This window comes from Cheilinus undulatus, linkage group 23, assembly GCF_018320785.1.
Source record: "Cheilinus undulatus linkage group 23, ASM1832078v1, whole genome shotgun sequence".
Lineage (NCBI taxonomy): Eukaryota > Metazoa > Chordata > Actinopteri > Labriformes > Labridae > Cheilinus > Cheilinus undulatus.
Window position 1 is genome coordinate 23,859,788 of NC_054887.1, and position 27,947 is coordinate 23,887,734.

The 27,947-nt window shown below is 38.7% G+C and overlaps 1 protein-coding gene and 1 long non-coding RNA gene across 4 annotated transcripts; one reads left to right on the plus strand and one right to left on the minus strand.

Moving 5' to 3' along the window:
• Positions 1-393: 393 nt before the first annotated feature.
• On the minus strand, positions 394-7,172 carry rad51ap1 (RAD51 associated protein 1). Of its 3 annotated transcripts, none has more exons than XM_041780927.1 (9): positions 6,868-7,172; positions 6,738-6,784; positions 3,154-3,292; positions 2,447-2,553; positions 2,270-2,356; positions 2,053-2,178; positions 1,784-1,963; positions 1,252-1,392; positions 394-924 (listed from the first exon to the last, which is right to left on the minus strand). In XM_041780927.1, exons 1-9 carry the CDS (start codon positions 6,882-6,884, stop codon positions 797-799), a joined length of 972 nt encoding a protein of 323 aa, XP_041636861.1. In that variant the 5' UTR covers positions 6,885-7,172; the 3' UTR covers positions 394-796. The 3 variants fall into 3 exon arrangements, with proteins under 3 accessions (XP_041636861.1, XP_041636862.1, XP_041636860.1); XM_041780928.1 differs by having other exon boundaries at positions 1,252-1,389; positions 2,270-2,359; XM_041780926.1 differs by having other exon boundaries at positions 2,270-2,359.
• Positions 7,173-8,921: 1,749 nt separating this feature from the next.
• LOC121505526 lies at positions 8,922-27,928 on the plus strand. Its single transcript, XR_005991568.1, has 4 exons — positions 8,922-8,998; positions 9,181-9,242; positions 9,615-9,707; positions 27,797-27,928. It is a non-coding gene; the product is annotated as an uncharacterized LOC121505526 (long non-coding RNA).
• The last annotated feature ends 19 nt before the right edge of the window (positions 27,929-27,947 follow it).

A 27,947-nucleotide genomic window follows, 5' to 3' on the forward strand; every position in this document is an offset into this window, starting at 1 on the left:
GAGAGACTGTTAGCTGCATGGGCAAGTTTTCAGAGCTGTTACAGGAAGCCAACTCAGCTGCAGGATCTGGCTGCAGCGTGAGGCTCTCTCTTTAGCAACTATTTCAAAACTAAAAACTCCCTCCTTTGATGTGATCATTTGCCCTAACTGACAGACTTTTCAGTTGATTATTATCCTTTGAAAACAGTACAACCAAAGCGAACAGTTTCCTCCCTTCAAGCTAATATTTTTCAAGATGACCGGATCCATCCTCCAGTATTTGTTTCATTGTTTACAGAGATTCAACAGTGATCCACTATGAGCACCATGAGAGCTGCTAAAAGTCCTATCAGCTCATAAAAACTTTTCAGTTTGCATTATACCCTAGAAATACAAAAAAAAAAAAACATTAAACTTCTTTTAATTTTTATTTTCATGTATGTACATAATATACAGTCTGAACTCACAATGGGACAAAGCGGGAAAAATCTGATTTAAACCCACAAACACTCACTCACACTCAGAAGAACAAAACCAACAAAAAAAATCTGATGAAGAAATAATCTCCAGACACCAGCACTCATGAAAAGTGAAAAGGACAGTCTCTGTTGTGGACTTTTTCCTACTATATTTGACCAAATTACACTAAAAGAGCACACTGGCCCACAGCTTCATATAAAAAGTATCATGAAAATCCTTTAGTATGTAAAGTGATTCTGACTATTTATAACCATAGTTTTTTAAAATGAGGAATTAAGGTAAAGGATAACAAATCTGCCCTAAGCTTACACAGTCAGGAGCAACCTCAGATGATCAGTCAGTGGCTTGTAACGCTTGGATGCAGAGGTTTAACTCGGACCAGACGGGACAGACCGAGCCGCAGACCCTGACCTGGAGACTTTCCTGCTGGAGCGTTGGACGAGGTGGGACTTCGACCAATTTGACCTGGGGGGAAAAAAAAAAAAAAAGCGAAATCCCATGAGCATTTTAGTGATATATTTTTCAATTGTCCAAAGTTGTTTTCACCCACACACAGAAGTCCTGAAAATGTCCTAAAACTCTGAGGGTGAGCTGCTTGTGCAAACAGACTAATTTTTCATTCAAACTTCTTCTTGCCAGCCTGTTGGTGGAATATCAGTGTGAAGGCTGGGTATGCATGTGTGAGAGCTGCAGTAAAATATCCAGGAATTTTTTCCACAGGTGTGCATAAACAGAGCTAATGAAATTTTCAAGCATATATGAAAACAGCTTAATAGTCCAAAGTTACTCGACCTGGTGGGTTCCACTTAGGTATTCTGCCCCCTGCTGGACTCGAAGACATTATGGGTTTTGACTTTGAGACCGCAGATGTTGGAGTGGGTCTTTTGGGTGCTGGTTTTGCAGTTGAAGGACTCCTCACTGGTGGCGAAGCTGCTGTGAGAAAAAAGTCTTAACGATGATCACACTGTAAGGTTGTCAGAGCTATGATACTTCTTGTTATCATACTTTAAGATAAAATCTGTTATTTCAAGGATCAATAGTATCAAAATGTAACAAAGCTTTAAAAGTTTTAGATCTTTAGTCAGATTTTTATCCAAAAATGCTACAAGTGAAAAAAGAGATGGGCTGTCTAAGATTTTGACTTGTGCAGGAAGTTTACCTGCATTGTTTCAAACAACAAGAAATAAGTCAATATTGTGTGCCTGGATCTCTAGTCTGTAGTTGTACTATAAAACTGAGTATCAGTAATTTAGGATTTTTACCACTGACAATCTAAGTTTAAAATCCCAGACAACCCCAAGCTCAATCATGAGTGATGACAAACCTGCTGCCTGTGATTTGGTTTTCAATGGTTTCGCTGGCTGCTTTTCTTTCTTGGCAGCAGCCTGGGGCTGTTTGGCCTTGGTAACTTTCTCTTTCTTTTTTGCTTTGCTCGCCTTCTTCACTGTGAACTCCTCGTCTTCACTCTCAGACGGCTCACTGAATTCTTCATCACTGTCTGAATCTAGCAAGGCATTATTAAAATTTAATTTTTTTTGAGTAACAAGACAAACAGTGAAGACAAACTTTACGGAGAGATAACTGTGTGGCTACCTGGTGTCATTTTGGGCTCATAGTCATCATCTTCATCATTTGCCTTTTTTTTCTGCTCAACAGCGGCAGCTTTTCTTTGTCTGGATGGAGCATGTGACTCTTTCTCTGGTGTGATTTCATCCAATCCTGAGGAAAAAAATATTAATGGTAAAACTCATTATTTTACAAAACTGAAGAACAGTGTGTGCAAATGAGGCAATGGAATAGGGGGAGTTACCCAAAACTGCTGCATCCACGCTGCAGTTTGAAATGTGAAGAGAAGATGGATCTGTGTTTTCATCTACTGGCCCTTGAACCTTGACATCTGCTTGAAAATCAAACATGAATGTATGATGATAACTCATTAACAGCAGAGAACTACATGTAGGTTTTTCCCAGTTTAAGCCCAGTTTACCTTTAGTAATCAGAGATGTGTCCTGTTTCTCATGTGTATTATTGAGCAAGGATAGAGCTATTGCTGCTTCTAGATCTCGATCATGTAATCGCTCATCCAGTGGTCTCCTGTGAAATCAGAATCATGATTAGTAGTAGTTTTCATTTTACTCAGAAACCTCCAAAAATGCATGCATTTAAACTTTAGGACTCAATGATAAATCATTTTAATTTTATTGTGATTGTTTATCTTTGGCTGGCTGTAACTACTGTTTTCCTTCAAGGCTGAGGTGTAGCTAATGCTTTAATCCCAAAACCCACACACACCCATCCAATACCTACAAAGTGTCCTCCCATATAATCTGTTTGTTTAAGGAAAAGAAGTAGCACTCATTGACATATGTCATATTTTATTAGAGTCATTATAACATAATTAATGATGTTGCTGATGGCAGTAAATGTGTTGGACAAACAGGACTCTCTAGTAGCAGTTGAAAATGTTTCCAGTTTGTTCAGCTGCTGATTTTCATCCAATAAAGTCAATACCAGCACAGAAGGTTGGTGCATTTCTCACTATCTAAGAGCAGATTTGAAGCATCTGCACTTTGATTTTTTTGCACAAACCCAAATCAAAGTTTGCTTCTCCTCTCCGTAATGCAATATATTTCATATAGTTCCCAGACATATGTATATGTGTATAGTTCTCTCATCACATTTATTTTATTCTACCTGCTTTTCTGGCTCATAGCGTTTTGAGAGTTGTTGGACTCCTGACTGGATGACCTGCTTGATGGTCTCTTGTGCTCCTGCTTCACGTCTTCTCTCGCCTTTTTACTGGGTGGAGCCTTCGCACAGGCAAAATCTTCATCTGGAACGACATAAAGAGGGAACACAAAGATGTGTTGATGGTGGGAAAAAGCCTGAAAATGTGTAAGTGTATGAATAACTGCTACTGTAACCATATTAAGAAATAAAGATTTAGTTAGATTATGGCCAGGGAAGCCGTAAATTTATCTTCTTCATTCACTGCTGTTGATCTGTTTCTCTCCGTCTCTCTACCTTCTGCCTCCCCTCCCATCCCCAACACAGCATGAGTCTGATTCTGCTCAAGGTTTCTGCTTATAAAAGCAAGCATGTTCCTTATCTTTGTAACTATGCTAACTGTTGCTTAATGCTGTGCTCATGGTGGATTTATGTTGCGTCTTTATAACAAAGAGTACTGTCCTGACCTGCCCTCTTTGTAAAGTGTCTTGCGATAACAGTTATTATAAATTGGTGCTATATACAAATAAAGACAGAAACTGAGTTGTAACAAACATCAACAGGCAAGACAGCTAGAACATCTCCTGTCACAAGTAAATGCTATGTACAGTGGCCATTCTATTGAAGTTACTTTAAGAAGTTATAAAAGTCAGTAGTTTGTTGCATGTTCTGGTGCTTAAAAACAAGAAATTACACAATGTTGGGTACCAAGGACTTCTGTTTTTGTTAGGGATGTACAATATTCTTAGCATGATATTGTTATACGCAGATATGAAAATTTCTGCAAATATTTACAACCGATTAATTAACTGGAAATATCAGACTACTTAGGCAGTAAATGAAAGTTAACATAGACTGAAAATTTCATCCTGTTTTGGTCTATATAAGCTGTAAATATAGGTCTATATCAGGTGCAAATATGAGTCAATATTGGTGGTAAAAATCAGCCTATATCAGCTGTAAATACAGTCCCCTACAAAAGTATTGGAACAGTGGGCCAAATTCCTCTATTTTTGCTGTAAACTAAAAACATTTGGGGTTGACATCAAAAGATGAATATGAGACAGGAGATCAACATTTCAGCTTTTATTTCCAGGTATTTGTCTGGATCCGATGAACCACTTTGAAGAAAGCACTCCTTATTTTAACCCACCCATTTTTCATGTGAGCAAAAGTATTGGAACATATGACTGTTAGGTGTGTTTTGTTGCCCAGGTGTGTCCAATGACATTGATTATTCAATCGATAAATAGCGCTGAATGCAGATTTGGGTTTTGCCTTTGGAGACTGCATTTATAGTTGAGAGGTGTAACCAACATGAAAACTAGAGAGCTGTCTATGGGTGAAAACAAGCAACTGTGAAGCTGAGAGAAGATGGTAAATTCATCAGAGCTTTTGCACAAACATTGGCCATAGCCAGTACAACCATTAGGAATGTCCTGAAGAAGAAAGAAACCACTGGTGTATGAAGTAACAGATGCTGAATGGGTAGACCAAGGAAAACAGTAGCAGTTGATGACAGAAACATTGTGAGAACTGTAAAGAAAGACCATAAAACAACTGTTAGTGACATCAGCAATAACCTCCAGAGGACAGGAGTGAAGGTATCACCATCTACTGTTCACAGAAGACTTCATGAACAAAAGTACAGAGGCTACACCAGAAGAAACCACTCTTTAGCAAGCACAACAAGAAGGTCAGGCTGGAATTTCCCAAAAAGTACAGAGACCACCCACAAACCTTCTGAGCAAAGTTTTTTGGACTGATGAGACAAAGATGAACCTTTACCAAAGTGATGGAAAGACTAAAGTTTTTAGTAAGAAAGGATCTGCTTGTGATCCCAAACATGCATGCTCATTCAAACATTCACACTGTGAAACACAGAGGATGTAATGTCATGGCTTGGGCTTGCATGGCTTCTTCTGGGACGGGCTCATTAATCAACATTGATAATGTAACACATGGTGATAGCAGAAATGAACTTAGAAGTCTACAGAAACATTTTGTCTGCCAATTTTAAGAAAGATGCAACCAAATGGATTGGGAGATACTTCATCATGTAGCAAGATAATGACCCAAACACACTACCAAAACAACAAAGGAGTTCATCAGAGGCAAGAAGTGGAAGGTTAGATTGGTCAAGTCAGTCTCCAGACTTAAACCCTATAGAGCATGCATTTAACCTGTTAAAGAGGAGACTGAAGGAAGAAACCCCCCAAAACAAACAACAACTGAAAGAGGCTGTGGTGAAAGGCTGGAAAAGTGTGGAAAAAAAGAAGAATGCAAAGGTTTGGTGATGTCAGTGGATCACAAACTTGATGCAGGTATTGCAAGAAAAGGATTTCCAAGTAAATATTAAGTCTTATTCACTCTAATCTGCTTAAAGTCTATCTGTTCCAATACTTTTGGTCACCTAAAAATGTACAAATAAAGTTATCTCCTAAACTTTGTATCCGATCCAGATGTAAACACCTGGAAATGAAAGCTGAAATGTTGACCTCTTGTCTCATTAATATCCATCTTTTTGTGTCAAACCCAAATTTTTTCAGTCTACAGCTAAAATAAAGGAATTAAGCTTACCATTCCAATACTTTTGGAGGGGACTGTATATGTTAATATCAATTTCAAGTGTCAGCTTATTTTGGTTTATATCAGCTGTGAATATCATCTTCAAATATAGGCCTAAATATCAATTAATATCACCTGTGAATATCAGCATATTTCGGTCTATATATCAGGTGTAAGTTTCAGTCAAAATATGCTGTAAATATCTTAGCTTAAATCAGCTGAAAATATCAGCCTATATCAGCTAAAATCTACGTTAAAATTGACTGCAAGTACTCAACTGTTTTGGCTTAAATCGGCTGTGAATATCGGCCTAAACCATCTGTAAATATAATATTGACTGTTATTATCCACTTATGTGGTCTATATCAGCTGTGAATATCAGCCAATATCAGAAGTAAATTTCAGGCTGTATTAGCTATGAGTATCGGCCTATTTTGGTCTATCTATATCAGCTTTAAATATTAACTGTTATTTACACATGATAAAGGCTTATATCAGCTGTAAGTATCAGCATGTATATGTCTATATATCAGCCTACATCAGGTGTAACTTTCATGTAATATCTGCTATATTATTAACACTGGCAGTCAGTATCAGCCTATTTTGATTTAAACAGCAATGAAAAAGTCTATATCGGGTGTAAATATTAGTATCGGCTTTAAATATCAGCCTATTTTAACTGTAAATAAAAGTTAATATAGGCTGTTAGTACTCTGCTATTTTGGTTTATGGTCTATAAATATCAGCCTATATTAGCTGTTAGTAAAAGTTAATATTGGCTGTCAGTATCTGCCTATTTTAGTTTATAGATGCTGTCAGTATCAGCCTGTATCAGCAGAAGATATCAATCAGACAATCAGTTTGATTTTCTTCTTAATGTAGATATCTTAATATTTTAATCAAACTGTTTTCAGAATCAGCAGCTTGTTTTAAAGGTGTCAAGGACAGCTCTTTAAGTAGGACAGATAGTCAAAGCTTCTCACCATCGTCAAAGTCCTGGGCTTCACAGTAATTCACAACCTTGCTCTTCCTGTAAGTAAACAACATGTTAGCATCACAGAAATTCACATTATCAGCAACAATAAACAAGGGTCACAAAAGCTGTTTACAAACCTTGCTGGTCGGTCCATTGCTTGTAGAAGTTAAGAGTTTAAAACGCCTTTTATTCAGTTAGCGAACCTCAACAGCTAGCTGTTATGTCAACACCAACAACAAAGCTTGTGTTTGCTGACCTAGCTTAATGGACATTGATCTGAATGCTAACATTTGTTCGTTAAGCCACTGAATAAATATATCCACCTAAGATAAACCACGCGTATAAATATCAAATTAATTGCACTTTTTATAACACAGCTAACGGAATGGAAGACCTGTTATGTTTTCAACAAGCCCGCCTGAACAGAGGGGCACGTAGCCGGACGTGACGTAAGGTGACGTCTTGTTGACCAGTTTTTTTGTGAACAGATAGCTGATTCGGTTTTACGGTAAGTTTTAAAATATTTTTTAAAACTCGTCTTAAAAATATTAAGACAAGATAGCGTGGTATTCTTAAGGAGCGTGGGGTTGAATATTCATAGGTCAGTAAACACATTTTTCTTGAAATGTAAATTTTGTCGAATCTGCTTCTCGAGTGGTTTTGAAGTGTAACGGTAGGTATATTTTGATGGGTTCAAGAGGAAAACTGTTCTTAAAGTTGGTCAGAAATTTAACTTTTTACAGTAATGCCAGACCTGATGTAGATAATACTTAACATGGACTCCAAATAATGTGATTTAATTTCAAAAACGAGTCTCGTTTTCAATGTTGTAAGCTAGAAAAGACAGAATACATAGTTAAGCTAGCAAAGCACGTTATACTGCCCCTAACAAATCAATCAATAAACATCAGCTTCATGGTACAACATTATTTTAAGTGATAGAAATTAAAAATTATACATTTTTAATAGTCAGTGTTATTATTGCACATGAACTCAGTGGAGGCCACAGGTGAATTCTTATACCTACCTTTTTTAAAGCTCTGGAGAGTTCTTTTTTAAAGCATCTTAGAACATGAAAAAAATGATATTAATATTTATGTATATAGGAAACAATCTTGATAAGCTATACATTTGACCATTAAAAGAAGCAGGGTCCATCTTTTTCATATAACACAAATCAGCACAAACGTAATAGCCTACTGCTTTCTCGGGGATCTCAAAGTAGCTTTAATTTTTGTTTTATGTGAAGTACAGTTTTTTACATATGTTCATTGTGTGGATATATTGAACATTCATCTGGGAAACCTTCCATACAAAGCGTTTGGGAAGGGCAGCACTTTTCAAAAGTTTCGGAAAGGGTTTGGACAAACGTTCTGTCAGTCACATTCTTGATGAGCCAATCAGAGCAACAATACAAAATGAGGTAGTAGGCATGCTCTGCTCCACTGCTAACCTGAGCTGTACAGGTTAGCGCTTGCTGCCAAGAGAAGGTTCCGGCATGGCTTTTTTCTCTTGTTTTAATAAAGCAGTGTGGTCAAGGTCTGATTAAACTGCAGTTTTTCTACAGCTACATCAGCTTGCAGTACAACTAAACCCCACCTGTAAGGATCACAAGCTCATGTACAAGCAGGTCAAAAGAGTAATGACAACATTTTCTCCCTTGTTAGGAGCTATCAGGGCTGTTCTTTGCTCTTTATTTAATGAATAATTGTGGTCCAGTTCTGATAAAACTGTCACTATACGATAGCTACATATGAGGTAATTGCTACACCAGGAGAAGCCATTGCTATTGGCTTCCAGTTTAACTTGACCCCTGCCTGTAGCTACTGCCTCGTTGTCCTTAAATCACTCTGATTGGTCAGAACCGTTTTCAGCTCTTGTTCAAAAGTTGTAGATTCAAGCTTTGCGAGATGGATTTGCCTGATGACAGACATGGAGTCTGGCCAAGCCATCTGTTTTGCAAGTAATTTATGACCTTTATCTAAGTTATTACATAATACCATCAGTGTCAGATCTTTAAAGACAGCATAGGTTTAAGTCTACATTTTATGCATGCTTAGCTAGACTGTCAAGCTCCAAACTTTAAACTAGAAGTTTTGTACCTTCATTTTCATTCCAAAAAGTTGACGCTGTGGACAGCATCGTGGTGTATCGGTGTTTCCTGTTCTAAGTAAATGTTCCCTTTTTCCAGTGAAAGATATTTTGAGACGGAGCTAAAGTTGAAACTCATCATCCCACCACTGCAGTACCGTGCTGCCAAACATGTAGGTGTGTGGAAAAATAAACATCTCTCACATAAAAATATATTTAAAGGAAACAAATGTATATTTATTACAAAGTATAGAGTGTATTTTAGAATTAAATAATGAATAAAAAGAGTAATTGCTCATGAATAAAAACATTTAAAATCGACATGAGTGTAACAGCATCTTCCTGATCTATTTTTGCAGATCATAAACCAGTGCCAAACCTGGGGATTTAAGAGACAACTCACAATAAGATACGTATTAAGGTACTGGGATAGGATTTTATCATGGTTTTAAACTGTTTTTGTAAATTGAACTCATTTCATGAATAATTAAAGTTATTTTTTTTTTAGTTTTCTTCCAGATAAAGATGCAAAATATCCCTTGTCCTTAGTTTTCTTTTCAGGTATAAATAGTAGTATTTCATTCTGAGGTTGTAAAGCGATTTAAAAGCAATTTTTTCTTAATAAAAATGACAATAATAAGTGCTACTGCTTCAGCTAAACACAAAATAAAAGATAACAGGAGCAGATAGCACCCTCTACTGGTGAATTGCACATGCAATTTCAACCTTTAATTTATTGAGAGTATTTCAACAAAACTGTTACTTAAAGATGTTTCTCTTTCCCTGTTTGCAGGTCATGTGAGTGGCATCTTTAAGAGTGAATTTGGTGAACCAGTCCAGAAGATGGCAGTAAGAGTCTGATGCTGCAGTGCCCTTGATCACAGAGGTACAGACTCCAACCTGCTGATTGACATGAACATGACATGTCCTCAGCCACACAGCCGCCCACATTCAGGGCGGAAACAATCATGACTCTCTCTGAAGTGCAGCAAAAAGTGAAATTGCTCCATTTTTACTGCACTTCTAAGGCAACAGCAGCCATCCCGAGCAGAGGGTTGTCATTTTCCAGCTTGCGTGTGGGTGGCAGTCGGCTGCGGTTTGTCACACAGTGGACCTGGAGGAGACGTTCAGGAGTGTGATGGTCCGTGTCTTCGGCCCCAGACAAGGGAGGAAGACGTGCAGCCGTGGGGCCAAAGTGCCCTGCGGTCACACATTCCTGAACTCCTCCAGTGCTGCCTACAGGCGTGACCAAAATATCAGATCCAGTCATGCAAACACTGCGGTCAAAACATCACGCTTCCAACCAGCCATATACGTGTTTATATTGCTTTCCAGACAACATTACAGCAGCTGTGGAAGCAGAGGTGACTCGCAAAACACCTGAGGAATCCAAAACTTAATCACAAGATGACAATCCGTCCTGGCTGTCCTCCATGTATACATCTCTTTTTAACTCTACACAGGAAGCCTTTTAAACCTATGTTGCTGGAGGGAAAATTGCTCTGCCTCCACTGTTATACTTCACTGCATGTTCCCAAACAAATGCACGTGATCCTTGGCAGAGAAAAGATATGTATATATATGCTACACTGTATTTTAATGCATGCCACCCGGAGCTTCAAGGAGAAACTCTAAAAGAAGTGCTGAAGACCATTATGCACATACAAAATTTCAACACAAAATACTCATAACAGCAAATAAGAGCTGTGCTTAACTAGATTTTTGACCACAAGTCACAGTTTAAAGCAGGGGTATCCAAACTTTTTCCCTGAGGGCCACGCACAGGAATATATTAGGATGTTGGGGCCACTTTAATATCCACAAGGTGAGGTATATGAAAGTTTTTAAAACCAATGTAGTACAGGCTTAGATACGCTTAGTGACAGCGTATGCTTAAATACTTAAATTACTAGTTCACTGGTAACAGAATGACACTGATTAAGTCAGAGGCAGAATGATGGAGGAGCTGGGGTGGAGGAGGGTTGTGAGAGCAGCTTGCAGAAAGAACGACAGTGTGGCCAGGCAAGAGAAGTTTAAATAAGGAAGAATGACGGTGATTTGCCAAAAGTGTGCTGGCATTCAGCCGAGAACTTGGGTGATTATGGCAGTGCTCAACTCCGTGGCCTGCATGAACTAACACTAAATAGTCGATTTTATGGCCTGCAAGGCAAATAGACAATCATGTCCAGGTTTTTTGGGGGGGCAATCAGATTTCAACTACCACTGACTCCGCCTCTGGAAGATTATTGGTACTGCTATTTGCTGCTGTAACCCATCAGGGAGTTAGAAAACAAGATATTGTCATCATTTTGGTTGGCGGTATGTTTACCATGTTGAGTGTTGTCTCAGTGTAGCCACAAAAAAAAAAAAAACACATCAAAAGGTTCTTCCTGTCAAATGTTTGTTTACAGAATTAGCATGGTAGCACCACCTTGGGCTGAAATTATGAAGTACAGTATATTTAAGCACATGCTTCATGTTCAAATGTGGGCCATTTTTCATTTTATTTCTAGGATTTGCTGCGGGCCAATCAAAATTGGACCGTGGGCCACATTTGGCCCCTGAGCCATAGTTTAGATACCCCTGGTTTAAGGTTGTTTACGTTATTTGCTCATTTCATCTTAATTTAGTTTCTATTTTGATCTGCTTACTTGTGGTGGCCAACAATTATTCGCTGTCATCAGCTGTGCTTTCTGTCACCTGAAGGGAAATGTACGAAGGTACATTTTTGATGACACAAGGCGCAGGTGACTGATGACTTGCATCATAAATTGAAATGAGACTTTAAGGAGCAGTGGTGTACTTACATCACATTCCTGTGGCTGCAACCAAAGTGTGCTGAAAGGGACAACAAAGCATGTCAGTTATACAATTAAAAAAACGTTTTAAATCTTTTTAAGCACTTGTTGGCAATATATATGCTATCTATAAATAAAATATTACTTAACATTATGTAACATGTTTAACAAATTGCAATAAGATTTTTAATATATGACTTATGAGAGAATAACAGGGAAGTAATAATTAGTTAAATAAGAAACAGCACATCAAGAAGACAGTTTTTAGAAATACACAATAAATAGGATTTTTTATTGTCAACCCCATTTGTGTAATTACATTCTTGAGCTAAAAGGCTCTATTGAAAGGGTAGCTATTAGATACAAAAGGTATTTAAGATATAAATAAATAACACAGTCCCCAGCCACTTCATTTACGTAAATATCTAATCAGTAGGGTCAGTATCAATTGGGTTTTGCTGATACTGGTGCTCAGTGGATACTTTTTATACCATCCCGGTAGCTAAACAGTACCTGAATTGATACTTTTGAGAGAAAAAAGTGTGTTGAAAGTCCACAGGAGACTAAAAGCAGTATGGGTATTGTAAATGATTCGCAGAAATATCTTTATAAGACATCAGTCGAAAATGGAATAAGAAAAGAAATCTGGTGTAATTAAATACATAAATCACAAAAATTCATATTTCTTGCTTTCCTTCAGTACAAAAGGTATCAAAATGAAGTATCGGATGTGTTGGTACCAGTACCATGTCCAGATCAGCCAATCCTTGAACATATTTATAGATGCCATGGACTACAGTTTATTATATAACCGAGTCCTGATTTGCATAAGTAATTAAAAATATGGAGCTTATATAATTAAATTATATATAATTTTTTGTCATTTTTTTATTATTGTTTTGATTGAGAGCCTTCTGTTACACAAATATGGTGTGTTTAATTTTTCTGGTATTATTAAAGACCCTCTAAAGTGAAATCCAAAATTTGTGTCTTAACATAGTAGATATGTTGGAATATTGTTGAACATTGAGTAAGTTTTTCACCTCTTTCCTGGCTTGGTTTAATTTGGGCGAGGCCAATATGTGGGCTGGTGATGTCACCAGCCCATAATGGGGAATGACCCCGCCCCCCTAACACTACTATAGAAAATCAGAGAGCAGTTCAACTCAATACAGTCTGTTGTTAGCTGATGCCACTGCCTTAATTGAAAGTTAACAGGCAGTTAATTGCTGTTTTTTGTTCATTGTGAGGTAAATTTGCCAAATCTATCAGCCACAGTGGCATATAGCTTATTTAAAGCATCATAACAGAGATTTGAGTCAGAAAACAGACTTTGTTTCTTCCCTGGCACAGAGCCAGGCAGCTGTGCGTTGATCATAAGGTCAATGTAAGCTCAATGGGCAGGTTAATAGCATGAGAGCTTTTCTCCATTCAGATAGCGGCAATTGTAAAATCTGAAAGGATCGTTTTTCTCCTGAGTGGGCGTGGCTTCATGTCATTCAACAGACATGCCCACACCATCCTAGAGCAGATTTTACTGCCCAATTTTTCATGATTTTGGAGCTTAATTTTATAAACTTAGAGATGTTTTATCTGACTGAAATATGACCTGGGGGTTCATAACTCAGTGACCTCTCATACAGCAAACCTAAATATAGATTTATTTCACTTTACATAGTCTTTAAATGGACAAAAATATTTGGTCACAACTGTTCATTATTGAATTAAGGTGTTTCAATCAGACCTGTTGTCACAGGTGTATAAAATCAATCACCTAGCCATGCAGTCTCCACTTGCAAACATTTGTGAAACAAAATGGGTCGTTGTGAAGAACTCAGTGACTTCAAATGTGGCACTGTGATGGATGCCACTTTTGCAATAAGACAGTTCATGAAATTTCATCCCTGCTGGATATACCACAGTCAACTAGAAAGTGGAAGCATTTAGGAACAACAGCAACTCATCCACAAAGCGGAAGACCATGTAAAATCACAGAGCATGACTGCTGAGGCGCACGGCGTGTAAATGTCACCAACGCTCTGCTAATTCCATAGTTGAAAAGTTCTGATAGGGAGGAGGCATAATGGTGTGGGGCTGTTTCTCTGTGTCTGGGCTAGACTCCTTATCTCCAATGAGGGGCAATCTTAATGCTTCAGCATAAAAAGACATTTTGGACAATGCTTTCCTCCAACAGTGTGGCAACAGTTTGGGGATGGCAGCTTTCTATTTCAACATGACTGTGCACCACGAAGCAAGGACTGTAAAGACATGGAACTTGACTGGCCTACATCCAGCCCTGACCTCAACCCCATTGATCACCTTTCAGATATGGAACGGGGACTTCAAGCCAGGCCTTCTCGTCCAACATCATAAATGCTCTGCTGGACATAAATTCCCCTAAATGCACTCCAAAATCTTGTGGAAAGCCTTCTAAGAAGGGTGGAAGCTGTTAAAGCTACAAAAGGGCAGGCAACTCCATATTAAAGTTTATGTATTTTAATAAAATTCATTATAATCCCCGTTGGTGTAAAAACCTTTGGTCCATGTAGTGTAAGACTTAATACACCTGTTTTACTTGAGGAAATTTTACAAACACATAACTGTCTTTCATTGGCACATGGAGGCGGTATATTGGATTCAAACATCCTGCTGGATAGTCTCGTTGGCAGTGGTGAGCTCATCATTTGACTTAATTTGAGTTTGTTAGTTGGATGTGGTCAGGAGGCAGTTTTCCCCCTCAACCACTGATGTGAATGCCATCATTATGTACTGTAAGGCCTCTCAGAGTGGTAGTTTGTGTGGGGCTCTCTCAGTCCAGCACCGCTGACCTTGTATGGCTGTTCCGGACGCTGCAGTGTTGTTGTTTACATTCCTCACAGTGCAAAGAAAAAATAGGTTCTTTTACTATTGACATATTTTAGGTAGGGCGCTTATAATACTTTCACAACTGCTGTAAACATTATAAAACACTCCAAAATAGGTGCATTGTTCCATTTTCTACTCATAAACGTAGTGATATGTGTGTTATTTTTGGCTCGTCACAAAGACAAAATGCTCTGTCAATGAGAAGATGCATCGCTTTTCTGCAGGGGGCACCAGTTATTTACAAGCCTCAAACTAAATCTGTCTTGATGAGTTCCGAAGTGTTTCGGATATCCGGCGTTGCAGTGTCAGTGCAGCGGTGTTGTTGTAACCTAGAAATGGCCTTGCCTTCCTCAGAAGTCTGCAGACATGGACCAGTGGCAACCACAGCACAGCCACAGCGGCCACGGCCTCAGCCAGGGAACCAGAGTGGGCAGACACGTCTGTCAATCAGTGGCTTCCGGAGTTTGTTTTCTGAGACCTCGTCTTCTTAAGTGCATGCTTTCACTGACTTTTCTTTTTTTTTTTTTTTTTAAGTACACACGCGGCAGCCGCAGAGAAACTTTCATGGGGGATGAGAAACCGGAGAAACGGATAGCTGCAGTGAGATTTAAGAAAGTGTGGGATTGTTAACAGAGATGTCACAACACCAAAACTTTAAACTTCAATATTATATCAGTAAAACTCAAACAACATTGATAGCCCAACAACATATAGGCTGTGAGTAGTAGTTTCCCTCCTTTGATTACCAAAGATTGTAGGCAAACACCTGCACACTGTTGCAGTACCAAAACATTGCCAATGTATTGTGCAATTTAGATCGATTGAAAATAAGACTGAAAATCTGAAGCTATTGTTTCTGTTCTTCAAAATCCCAAGCATCATTAAATAGCAGAGATTTTATCATTTTGAAACACTATCAAAAAGTATTGACTACTTTGGCAATCTTACAGGTTACTGTAGAAAATCTTAAAAAGTCAACCTTTTTACTGGTAAAACAGTCCATCCATTTTCTTTCATCTGGGGCCAGGTTGCGGTGGCAGCAGGCTAATTTTGGCCCTAGCATGCCTAAAAGCTACACATAGTACTGTATATTCCACCAACATGGGGCTCTCAAGCAAAACAATAACAAACTAGAACGGCCATCTGAGACGGCAGACCCACGCCTAAGCAGCGCCACCGAGGAACTCATGCTCCCATTGATTACCATGGTGTTCAAAATTTTGAAGTCCAAGAAAAACCAAACGGGTGCGTGGATCATCACCAAAATCTAATCGATTCTTCCCTGTCACTATCCCAATATTCCCTGAAAGTTTGGTGAAGATCCGCCTTTCCGTTCAGTTATCTTGTACACATACAATCAAACAAAAATACGGAACCCTTTCCATAACCCCCTGCTAATTTGATCGGCATGGGTAAAGATCACGTCTTAGACCACTGAATTATTTGACAAAGTCTGAGTGAAGTCATTCATTTGGTAAATAGAGGGGGGGGGGGGTTAAAGCCAATCCACTTCTTTATTAAAAACGCTGTCTTAAACTAACTTTAGGCTAAAAAAAAAAAAAAAAGGGGCTAAGTCAGGTCATAAGGCCAAATTTGAAACAAGATGTAGAACAAGAATGACTGGACTAAAAGGTAGTGCTCTTTCCAGCAGTTGGCACAGTACTGTGACTCACAAGCTTGTACAATAACATAAATATATAATGGTTCTATCAAGAGTAGATGGTTATTTGTTGTGTTTTTTATAATTTATTTTAACCACGAGTATTGTCCCTGATTTCCTTTAATCAGTTCTTCAGTGTCATAAATCAGCAATTGAGGCAAAATAAAGTTGTTATAAGTTTCCTTACTATATTTTTTATTTTAATGGTATTAAGCAATGTAAAGTTGTGAGTTTTTTCTAGTTTCTCTGCAAATTCTTTCACGACACTTTAGGAGCTCTACCAGATTGAGACTTAAAAGTCATTAGCAATTTTTGCAAATGATAACTATGATTTAATGCTTCACAAGATATAACTTCAGTCAGCAAATTTAAAAGATTAAAAACTGAAGACATGGAAACAGAGGCTGATTTGACAGACTTTTAGCATTTGTGGAGCTCTCTCTTAATTATCTGTTAAGGCTTCATATGTGTCAAGGGAGCCCTTTAGTGACCTGACCCCAGTTAAAGGACTGCCAGGAAGGAGCGATGTAACAAGATTGTGCAGGAGTAGAGCAAAAAGCTTTTGAAAACTTCCTCTTTGCTGAATCACTATGACTAAACATCGCTGTAGGTGTTCTTGGACAGCGTTATCTTCAATATTAAACCCTAGATGAGGAATCTGCAGAATGATTTTATGTGTTGACAGGACCACAGGGATATAAACAGCATCAAAGGGCCCGAAATTATTCAACCCAGCCAGTTTAACACCATGACACTCATTCAAAATAGCATCTGTAACGCAGCATTGTGTCCTGCTCTCCGATGTGGCACTCAAAGGGCACGCAGGGAGCAGTCTCATTAGTGTGACCTTTTAACAGGGAGGTCACTGGCAGAAGGACACGAGCACATGAGACCTCGGTGACTCATGACTCGTCATGCCTGGGATGCACTGCGCTCACTGCTGCCTCATTTGTTGATGGATCAGCTGGATCAGATTCTCAGCACGGAGCACACGGCCATGTTTGATAACCAAGAAGTGTGTACATACCTCTGACAGCGGAGACTCCTCACAAGGAGCTGAGCTGCTTCATGAACATGTAATCTGTGTCAGATTGTAAAAATAGTCACAACTTTTCACTGTTAAACGAGGCTGTGTGCCAAAACAGAGCTAAGGCCAGTCATTGTGAGATACAGCTCTGACTAAGAGGTCCGTTAGTGATCAAATGATGCTGTTAGCTTGTTGTATTTTATTTTGATACTCCAGAGACAATCTAGCTGCAATGCAGAGGTGACACACTTTTCTTTACTATGTTAGGAGAACCATCTGGCAGCACAATATGCATGAAATAACGTTTTGTAAATACATACTAACACAACTCAAGCCATTTTGCAACTGTACGCTATGCAGTAGATATCTGCTGCACAAAATGTGAACTTTTAGGAAAGTTTTTTTCAGAACAAAGTGGCATCAATCAGAGTCAAACCACATGCCAGCATCCCAGTGCTGCAATGCAGTGAGTTATCATCCCTCAGACAGGCAGGACTGGATGTCTTAACATCTGGTGGACACCAGAGGGCGATGTCCACATGTGAGAGGGATGAGTGGAAGTATGGCAGGATCATTTCTATAACAGTGTAGAAGGAGAGTCGACATGGTAGTTCTGACTGTCAGACAACCTGCTTAACTTCCTGAGACCTGAGGTTTTCTTCAGAAAATATTTGTTTCTCCCACTTACTTAGAATAAGCAGATAAGTTTAAAATCTCAGCCTTGTCTTTAAACAAGAATTTACAAAATGACATCTGCAAATCTCCTGAAAGTCCTGTTTATGAAGAAAATACAGCACATGGTAGAATTATGAGCATATGTTTTAGCTATGTGAAGGCCAGCTGGTCAGTTGTTGGAGGTCTTCGGTCATTAAGAAATGGTGGAGAGGTATGGTGGTGTCAGTTTCCTTGATATTTTGATGATGGACCACCTGTTAAGGCCAAGAATGTAGATAATTTCCACTTAAAGTTACCTCCAATCCAATCCCCTCCAAATCACCTCAGATTCCAAAGAAACTATCTAAAATTTCTGTGATATATCTTTAACATTTTTTTTTAGAGTATTTCATAGAAAATGCCCCATTTTTTCCAAACTATTCCGCAATTTTTTTTAGCAAAACTTTATAATAAAGCCCAAACATTACAATAAAAACCCTGAAAAAATAAATGTATATTTCTGTTTTTTTTTTTTTGTTTTTTTTTTTTTTAGAAAGTTCCCCCAATTTCAAAAGCAATTCTCCCCTAAAATTTCAAATCAAATGTCCCAAAAAAATTTTAAACACTCCCAAATTCCTAACCTGACACGCCAGATCAACTGTTTCATATATCTACTGTATGGATATATTTCACATTCTGGGAAAGTTCCCATAGAAAGCGTTTGGGAAGGGCAGGACTTTTCAAAAAAATTCTCGGCAGGTGATTGGAAAAATTTGAATGTATTTTTTCTGAGCTGAGGGACTACTGCTGCCATAGTCGTAAATGGCAGAGCTCCAGGGTGAAAAAAGTCATGCCAAGGCCGGTCAAGAGAAGCGCAAACACATCTTCTCTGCCAAAACAAGCTTTCGTTGTTGCTCTTAGTACGTGTTTAAAAGAGTGTGGTCCAGTTCCGATTAAACTGCCACTGTCCTACAGCTGCATCTGAGCTAAAAGGTACTGCAGTAGCAGGCACTGAAAACCCCACCTGGAATGATCCCCAACCCCGGGAGAAGAGCAACAACATCTCTTCCGTCATGAGAAGCTTTCACTGTTGCTCTCTGCCCTTGTTTTGATAAAGACATGTGGTCGAGTTCTGACAAAACTGTGGCTGTGGCTAAGTCCAAGCTAATCACTCCACTAGCAGCCATTGTATACAACCACTCACAAACCCATGCCGAAGCATCTTCTCCACCATGAAAAGCTTTTAGTGTTGTTTTTATTTTTTATTTCATACAGAAAAGTGCAATTCTGATTAACCTGTTGCTATGTCGTAGCTACAGTCAAGCTAATCACAGCACAGGACACAGCCATTGCAAATGGCTTATACAACTAAACACCGCCCATAGCTACTACTTTGTTCTCCTTTAATGGCGCTGATTGGACCAAACAGTGTTCTGTGTGACACAAATGTTGTGGATTGGAGCTTTTCAGGATGGATTGGCCTGACGACAGAGATGGAGTCTGGCAAATCCATCTGCTTTGCAAGGATACAAAATTCCAAGTGCAAACATCTCATCAAAGCTTTCTGTACTGGCATCTGACAGTAGCTGGGTTTCCATTACAGTTTTTCGCAAAATAAAAGCAATATTTCTTAAATTTCGATTAAGTACAATTGCGCTTTGAATGCGTTTCCACTGAAGGAAGTTTTGGGCATAGGCCTTGCAATTCTCGTAAAATCGCACCATTTTGACAGGAAGTTGGCATAACTCTCATATGAAACATCTGACTGGCTTAAAATTTTACCTGGTCGTGCACTAGGGTGCAAGAGCCTGCTCAGTGCTGCTTGCAGCCCTAGTTCCTACTATTTTACCATCAGATGTAAACAGAATTGCCTGATAGCTGTATTACTATTGCTGCTACTGCTGTTTATGTACTACTGGTGATAACTCGGCCACTGATTTGTTCCAGTTGCAAGATCGATTGCGTTCTCACTGCAAACAGACTGCTCCAGGGTTTGATTTCAAGCAAGCCAAGAGATCTTGACTTTGTTGTTTTGTTCCAAAAAAGGGTTCAGTTGTCTTGTTCCCTAATGTCCAAATGTACTGGGCCAAAGATGGAATTCCCATTTGATTTACAACAATTTCTCCAAACGGTCCAGGTGTGAAAACACCCTTAGTTTGAGAGAGCATTTCAACTGGGTCACTTCCATCAATGGGTGACGTCACTGAGACTCTATGTTAAAATACGGTGTACAGTTGAAACAAAAGTGCCATTTGAAGACATACCATTGGAGGATTTGGAGGGTTTTGTACCGAGCCCTAATTTCATTGAAAATATCCTCATATTAAATGAATGTGAATGTATTTTTGGTCCATTCCTGTCCCATATTCATGTAACTTTTTACTATGGCCCAGATATTTGGGTAGATTTTACTGATGACTCTGGATAAATGATGACCTGACACAGATTCTTCTGGATCATTCTTGGATGTTGTTGTTTTAACGTTGCTCTCCAGGACCGGCAGCATGCCAGAACCTTTGATCAACTCCTCAGGGCTTTAGATTTCATCCACCAGGGGCCATGACTAAAATAAATGGTCGTATCTTTGTTGTTCTGGCCCAATGACAGCAGCTCAGTCCAGGATGACTCACTCTCTCAGCGGTGTACCATTCCTGACGCTCTCCTCTTCCCATCAGCCAAATTGCATTGATCCTCCACTCGTTGCCGCCTCTTGCTCCAACCTCGCGCTCAGACACCGTGGAGCAAGGTGGTCGCATCCTCACGGCCGGCGGGACTCTTCACATCCTGGAGGGGTGAGAACGTGCAAAGCAGTGAGCAAATGTGTTGAGAGAATTCCTCGCATTCTCCTGCTCCGTCCTGGTGGCCTGGCCTGGTGTTGGGTTCCTGGGAGAGAGGGAAGAGGAGCCAGAGGGGAATCAGCAGCCGACTCAGCAGCTGACACCTCCTCTGATCTCTATCTCTTCCTGCAGCCATAAACCAAACTGCCTGGCTCTTGAGCATGGCAGCCACGTAAACAAAGCTTTCCTCGTGGCCACAAGTAGGTCTGCCAGGTTTTAACTTGAGGGAGATGTTGGTGTAAGAAGACCCAATCATACATTTACCACATTGTCCCCATAACCTATATGAGGCTAAGCAGCAAGAAAGAAAACACATTATTTGTTTGAATGGAAGTCGTCCAAGAAAGTGACTCAGTTTGAGCTTTTTAGGAGATTGTATCCTTAACGCCGCAGGTCTAATACTCTAAAAATAATCAATCCTTGCTTGCTTCGTCACAGTAACACTTGTTAATTTAATGTGTTTGTTGGCAGGTTATATTACATTAGTAGATTTACCCTTTAGGAAAAAAAGCCTTTTATCATTGGGATTCAGATCACCAAACGCAACTGACCCCTAAAGTCCTCAGAAAAGACAATAAGAGCAGCCCCTTTCAAGTCCAGCCACAAATTTTCTATTGGATTGAGGTCTGGACTTTGTCTCAGCCACTCCAGAACATTCACCTTGTTGTCTTTAAACCATTACTGTGTAGGTTTCACTGTATGCTTTGGGTTACTATCTTGCTGGAAAATAAATCTCCCAAGCCGTAGCAGACTGAATAAGACTGTCCTTCAGGATTTTCCTATGTTTTGCCGCATACATTTTACTTTCTATCTTTACAAGCCTTCAAGGGCTGACTGCTGAGAAGCATCCCCACAGCATGATGCTGCCACCACTCTGCTTCACATTGAGGATGGTGTGTTTGTGGTGATGTGCTGTGTTTCTTGTCTGATGGCCAAAAAGCATAATTTTAGTCTCATCATACCAAAGAACTTTCTTCCACTTGACCATGGAGTCTCCCTCATGCCTTTTGGTGAACTCCAGTCAAGATTTAATGAGTTTTCTTCTACAGTGGCTTTCTCTTTGCCACTCTCCCAAAAAGCTTTGACTGGTGAACATGGGGAACAGTTGTTGCATCTCTCCCATCTCAGCTGCTGAAGCTTGTAACTTCCTCAGAGTAGTCATAGGTGTCTTGTCATCCTCTCGCTAGTCTCCTTCTTGCACAGTCACTCAGTTTGTGAGGATGGCCTGATCTACAGTAAGCAGATTTACACATGTGCCATATTCCTTCCATTTCTTGATGATGGGTTGTACTGAACTCAAGGGGATGTTCACAAACACTTGAGACACATTCACTGCACTCAGGTGATAAAAACAAAAATGAACTATTTTATTGGACTTGAGCCTAAGGTGACCTGAACCCAATTGTGGTTGTAAAAATGCCACAACAATGACCATAACTTTAATTTTTCATATTGTGGGAAGTTAATACAGCATTAAGAGAAAGGGATTTTTTCCTTCCCACGTACAAAATAAATCCCTGCAAATGTAGTGGTTTGCAGTAGGAAACTGTTATTACGTTTGCAGGTGTCACAGGGTCTGACATGCAGTCCTGCTCACAGAATTGTTTGGGCCCCTTAAAAACAGAGAGAACAAGCCCTCCCCAGTTGTGATTTATTATTATCAGTGCATGTGTGTTGGATCAGTAGCATTGGTGCTAGCACCCTCACTGACAGTTATTTCATTCTGGAGCTGAAAAGCTTGTTAAGGTGTTACTGGGTTCAACCACTTTTTCCATTCATTATTGCTGCTTCTTTTTGCCAGTTTTAAACCATTTTGCCCATTGTTGCCAGTTCTTTTTGTCACTCTTCAACCATTTTTACCACTTTTTTGAAACATTTTCCCACTTTAATCCCATTGTTGCCCCCCCCCCCCCCCAAATTTTGCCACTTTATGCCTTTTTTGACTCATTTTTGCCTTTTTTTACCCATTCATGCCACTTTCTTTCAGTTTTTTTGTATTTTTTTGCTACTTTTTACCCATTTCTGCTGTCTTTTTGTCAATTTTCAATAGTTTTAGCCACGTTTTGCCATTTTTTTGCCAGTTTTTTTTTTTACAAATTTTCCCCATATTTGCCGAGTATTGCCACTTTTTGCCCATTTTTAACCCATTTTTGCCACTTTTTAATGCCACATTAACAAATTTTCCCACTTTTTTGCCCCTCTTTACCCATTGTTTGCCACTTTATGGCCATTTTGCCCACTTACACAAATTTTTGCCCATTTCTGTAATGGTTTTTGCCTATTTTTGCCACTATTTTTGACACTTTTTTGCCACCTTGACCTGCTTTTCTCTCTTTTATGCCACTTTTAACCCATTTTAGCTTTATTTTGCCCATTTTTGACACTTTATGCCCTTTTCCCATTTTTTTCACGTAATTGCTGCTTTTTGCCCATTCTTAACCCTTTTTTGCCACTTTTTCTCCACTTTAACACATTTTGCAACTTTTTTGCCACTCTTCAACCATTTTTTCCATTTCATGCCTATTTTTCCCCATGTTCAATCATTCTTTGCCACTTTGAACCAATTTTTGCCCATTTTTGCAATGGGTTTTGCCTTTTTTTCTGCCACTTTTTTGCCACCTTAACCCGCTGTTTTTTCTTTTATGCCATTTTGCCCATTTTTTGCCCCTTTTAACCTTTTTTTCACCTTCAAACCACTTTTGCCCAGTTCTGCAAAATTTTTTTTTTTTTTTTGCCTATTTTTGCTTTTTATTAGCCATCTTAACCCACAGTTTGTTTGGTTTTATTTGCCACTTTTAACCCATTTTGTCTCTTTTCATAATTATTCTAAAAAGCATTGTCTCAGTATCCAAATTTTATTTTCTGTCATCATAATGTTTGTGCACATTCTGGCCTTAGTATGAAGTTGGACATTACTTTCCTAACTGTTTAGTTCAGTGTGCCCATCCACATCATTAACATCTCCAATTAAAAGGTGAATTTGTTTTAAGGTAAGGAGTTTACATTTTGAAAAAGCATGTATTGTGATACAACATAGATAAATGAAAATAATTTTTGTTTCTGTGATAAGAGTGGTTATTCTTCAAGTTAGAAATAAAATATTGTCATCACAGCTTAACTCTACAGTGGACTATGATTTTGCTGACCTCCATGGGCTCATTCTGGCTGGGTTCCAGAAAGCTCTTGCCTTTATCCCCCCTTATGAACGGCCTTGCTGACATGCTTGGGCATGGCATAGTTAACCCAGTATGAGTGCACCCTAAAATGACATTGCATCACAGTGGTAAATATTCAACTTCTAACTCTGCGGATGGACTTTTTCCTGCATACAATGCATGCCAGTTGAATCACCAGTGGACAGTACTACTCGTACTTCAGACTGAAACCAGAACGACGCCTCAGTCTGATCACGTGCCTACATTTAATGGAGATTACAACACTACTGACTACTGACAACCCTGCTGAGCTTGCACACCCCGCAGTAACGGCTCCCCATGTAAGGCTCACTGAACTGTTTGATCTCATCTTGTTAAACAGACGTTTCTTTCCACATCTTTCAGCTCTCTTGGGATGTGATGTGATTACTAGGCTTAAATGTAGATCAATGGTCCTGATGTGAGGCTTTCCCCATCATTCAGAGTGCAAGGATGTATGGCTTTTCCTCTTTTTATTGCATAATTTAATGTTCCTTTTTGCCCAATGGGTCTTTAGACATTTATGCTTTGCAATAAAAAAATCCAGGCTCCTTTTTAAAGAGCTGAAACTTTTAAAATATAGAGTTAGTTTAATTCTTCAAAGAGATGTAATATCTCTCTTTAACTGCCATGTGTTTCTTTCTGATAGCCCTCCAAACAACAGTCAGACTGGTCTCTATTGATTCAGATTCACAGTAAAACAAAATTTGCTGTGTCATTGGTTGGAATTGTAACTACTGTTGCAGTCACCTCTGCTTTGCTGTTTTCCCCTTAGTCACTCCATGCCCAATTTAGCAGCACAGACATCTTTCTGTGCAAGGTGCACAAGCTTTACCCTTGAAAAGATATTTTTACTGGGAACTCTCCCTTCTGACAGGCCTCTCTCCGTCCGCTCAAAGCTTGACATGATAATTATACAAGAAGCAGAGCAGATCGTACGGCTCCTGCATATGTTCTTGTGACAAGCCATGTCAGTTTGTATCAGGCTCCCCCAGGGTTTGCTGCTACTCTCAGTGTCACGACTTTACAAAGCAGCAAGCATAGGAAAAGAGCAGAACCCTGTGCAGTTTTAGGCTGTTGAATTATACATAAGCTGGCTCAGCAAAAATCTGAGCTCCATGCTCCATTCAGGGTGGTACTGTTACTATTTTACAAGCCCCCACTCCCTCAGAATAAAATCCAATTGGTTTCCATCGATTGCTGCCATCAGATCAATAATGTAAAGTTTTCTTACTCCTACCGGGGGTTGCAGAAACTATCAGAGGCTCGGTTTGTTGGAAGTAAATGTTATATGAAGAGTCAGAGTCACTTCAAACACCCATAAAAGCACTCATGGAAACACAGCATTGCTATACAACTTGCTAAAATGGATTTAAGCCTCTTTTCTTCCAAATGAAGCATGTATCTGATGGACCGCCATGAAATACTAAACAGACATTCATGTTACCCAGAGGACGGAGCGTTCTGCTTGGTCTTCTCTGGTAAAACCAGCAGCAGATCGAGCCATTACCGGACTTATCCAGTCAATTATCTAAACACATGTTCAGTAATTCTGTTGTTCTGAAGCTCTCCATTCCAAGAGGGTGCTGCTGCCTGTCTAGGCCAGGAAAATGTAGTAAAGGAGGTTATGATCGCAATGAGGTTTTAAATAAATAAACAATCATCAGACATTCATGCATGTTTTTGCAAATGACTGAACAACTATAGCTATCAATTTTATACTGTCATTACTTTAACCTCCTGAGACCTAGAACGATCATGAGGAATTACATTTCAGCTTTACTACAACAGAGTAATCATTTCTGTAATTTAGCTGAGATGGTGAGAGAAATTGCTGTTTGGATATTTCAGAGAATTGGTTGGAAATTTTCAAGTATTTTCATTGAAATTTAGGGGATATATTCTCATATTTTTGGAGGTTTTCACTGAAAACTTGGATTTTTTTTTTTTAATTAATTTATCAATTAATTTTTAATTTCCTTGGGAATTGGGAAAATTTCTTTGGATGGGGAAATTTGTTTGAAAATTTTCATAGAAATCTGGTATAGTTTTAGTACTTTTGGGGGGATGTGACTGGGTTTTTTTCAGTATTTTCAGTTAAATTAAGGGGATTATTTTTTTATATTTCAGAGAGTTTGGTCAACATTTTGGGAGGGTTTTTTTTTTTTTTTTGCTTAGACTTTATTTTATTTTCCATGGACATTTAGGAAATTTTGTTGAATGTTTGGAGAAATTTTTAATGAATTTTCAGGCATTTACATGGAGATTGGGAATTTTATTTGTAATTTTTGGGGAATTTTAACGAGAATTGTCAGGTATTCTCATTGAAATTAAGAGGCTGTGATTGTATCTTTTGGAGAATTTCACTGAAAACTTTGGGAGATTTGCTTTTAATTTTTGTTTTTATTTATTATTCATAAATTATTATTTTTTTTTTTCATTTTCATGGGAATTAGGGGGATTTAATGGGAATTTTCAGATATATTTGTGAATTTTTGAAATTAGTTTGGGGAAATTTGTTTTTATCTTTAAAGAATTTTTGTGGAAATTTTAGGAATTTGTTTAGGTTTTACTGTCATTTTGGTTGAATTTGGGAAAAGTACTTTTTAGATTTCTGGAAATTTTTAAATTGTAAATTTTAGGGAGATTTGCTTTGAAATATGTGTGAATTTCCAGAAAACTTTAAGGCATTTACACAGTAGTTTTTTTTTTTTTTTTTTTTTTTTTTTTGTTAGTTTGTTAGCAACATAACTCAAAAAGTCATGGACAGATTTTCAGGAAATGTCAGAAATGGCATAAGGAAGAACTGATTAGATTTTGGGACTGATCCGGATCACCATCTAGATCCAGGAATTTTATAAAGGATTCTGTACTATTGGGAGATAGGGCCATACTGTTACCACTTTACACCAGGAAATGGCGGACATGAGTTACTTAACCAAAGTTTTGGAGTTTACAGAGTTTGAAAGATGCACACGCGGTTAAGGAGACGAGTCGGAGCGTAACAGAGAGAAAGACAGCGAATTGTAGCGAGAATACTCACAATGCTGGGAGGAATAGAGGAATATTCACCCTCTGACATGACTTCCACACATAGGGAAGCCAATGCTTTGCCTCACTGTGTATCCACCCCACTTAGGAGGGAGTAATTGGCGAATTAGATTTTGGGAGTGATCCAGATCACCGTCCGGATCCAGGAATGTTTTTAAAGGAATCTTCACTGTTGGGAGATAGGGCTGATGGCAGAGGCCTGCGCTCTCTGAGTGCTTTTCTAGTTGAAACTGTTATGGGGAATAGTCATATGCTTAAGAATTTTTTTGTTTTTTTTTACTATTATTATTATTTATTTATTTTTGCATTTTCAAGGTAATTTGAGAAATTTATTTTGATGTTTGGGGAAATTTGTTTATATCTTTTCAAGCATTTTCATGAAAATTTGGGAAATTTGTTTGTAATTAGGGGGGATTAGAAGTTTTCAAGTATTCATGGAAATTTAAGGAATGTGATTGTATATTTTGGAGAGTTTCCCTGAAAGTTTTGGGGAAAATTTGCTTCAAATTTTAAAGAATTTTGGAATAATGGAAACTTCAGGGAATTTGGATGCTTCCATCATTTTCATTGAATTTGGGGAAATGTATTTTTAAATTTCTGGAAATCTGTACATTTATTTAGGGGGAATTTGCTTTGAAATTTGGGGAATTTTCTTGAAAATCTTTAGGCATTTACATCGACGTTCTGTCATCTAGGCTCAACACACAGCAATGGGAGTCGACTCTATGACCTATTAACGGTCTTACTTGGTTCTAAAATGGTATCCTAATTTGTAAACTCATTTCACCACATGAAACCATTTCATCTGAGATGATTGTGTATGAATGATATAAACGTCCTTAAGCGCTGTGATTTTCTAATTGTAATCCTGTGATACTTTGTCTTTCAGCCTTGGTGTGTCGTCTCTACACAAACACTGAGTCTGAGTATTATTGCTCGTCTGTCCCGATGTCATTCCAGAGAAATCCCCCGTCAGTCTCTGGGTCCCGCTCCAGCTGTTGTTTCCATATTGTCTTTTAAAGCCCACTTTAATAAAACAG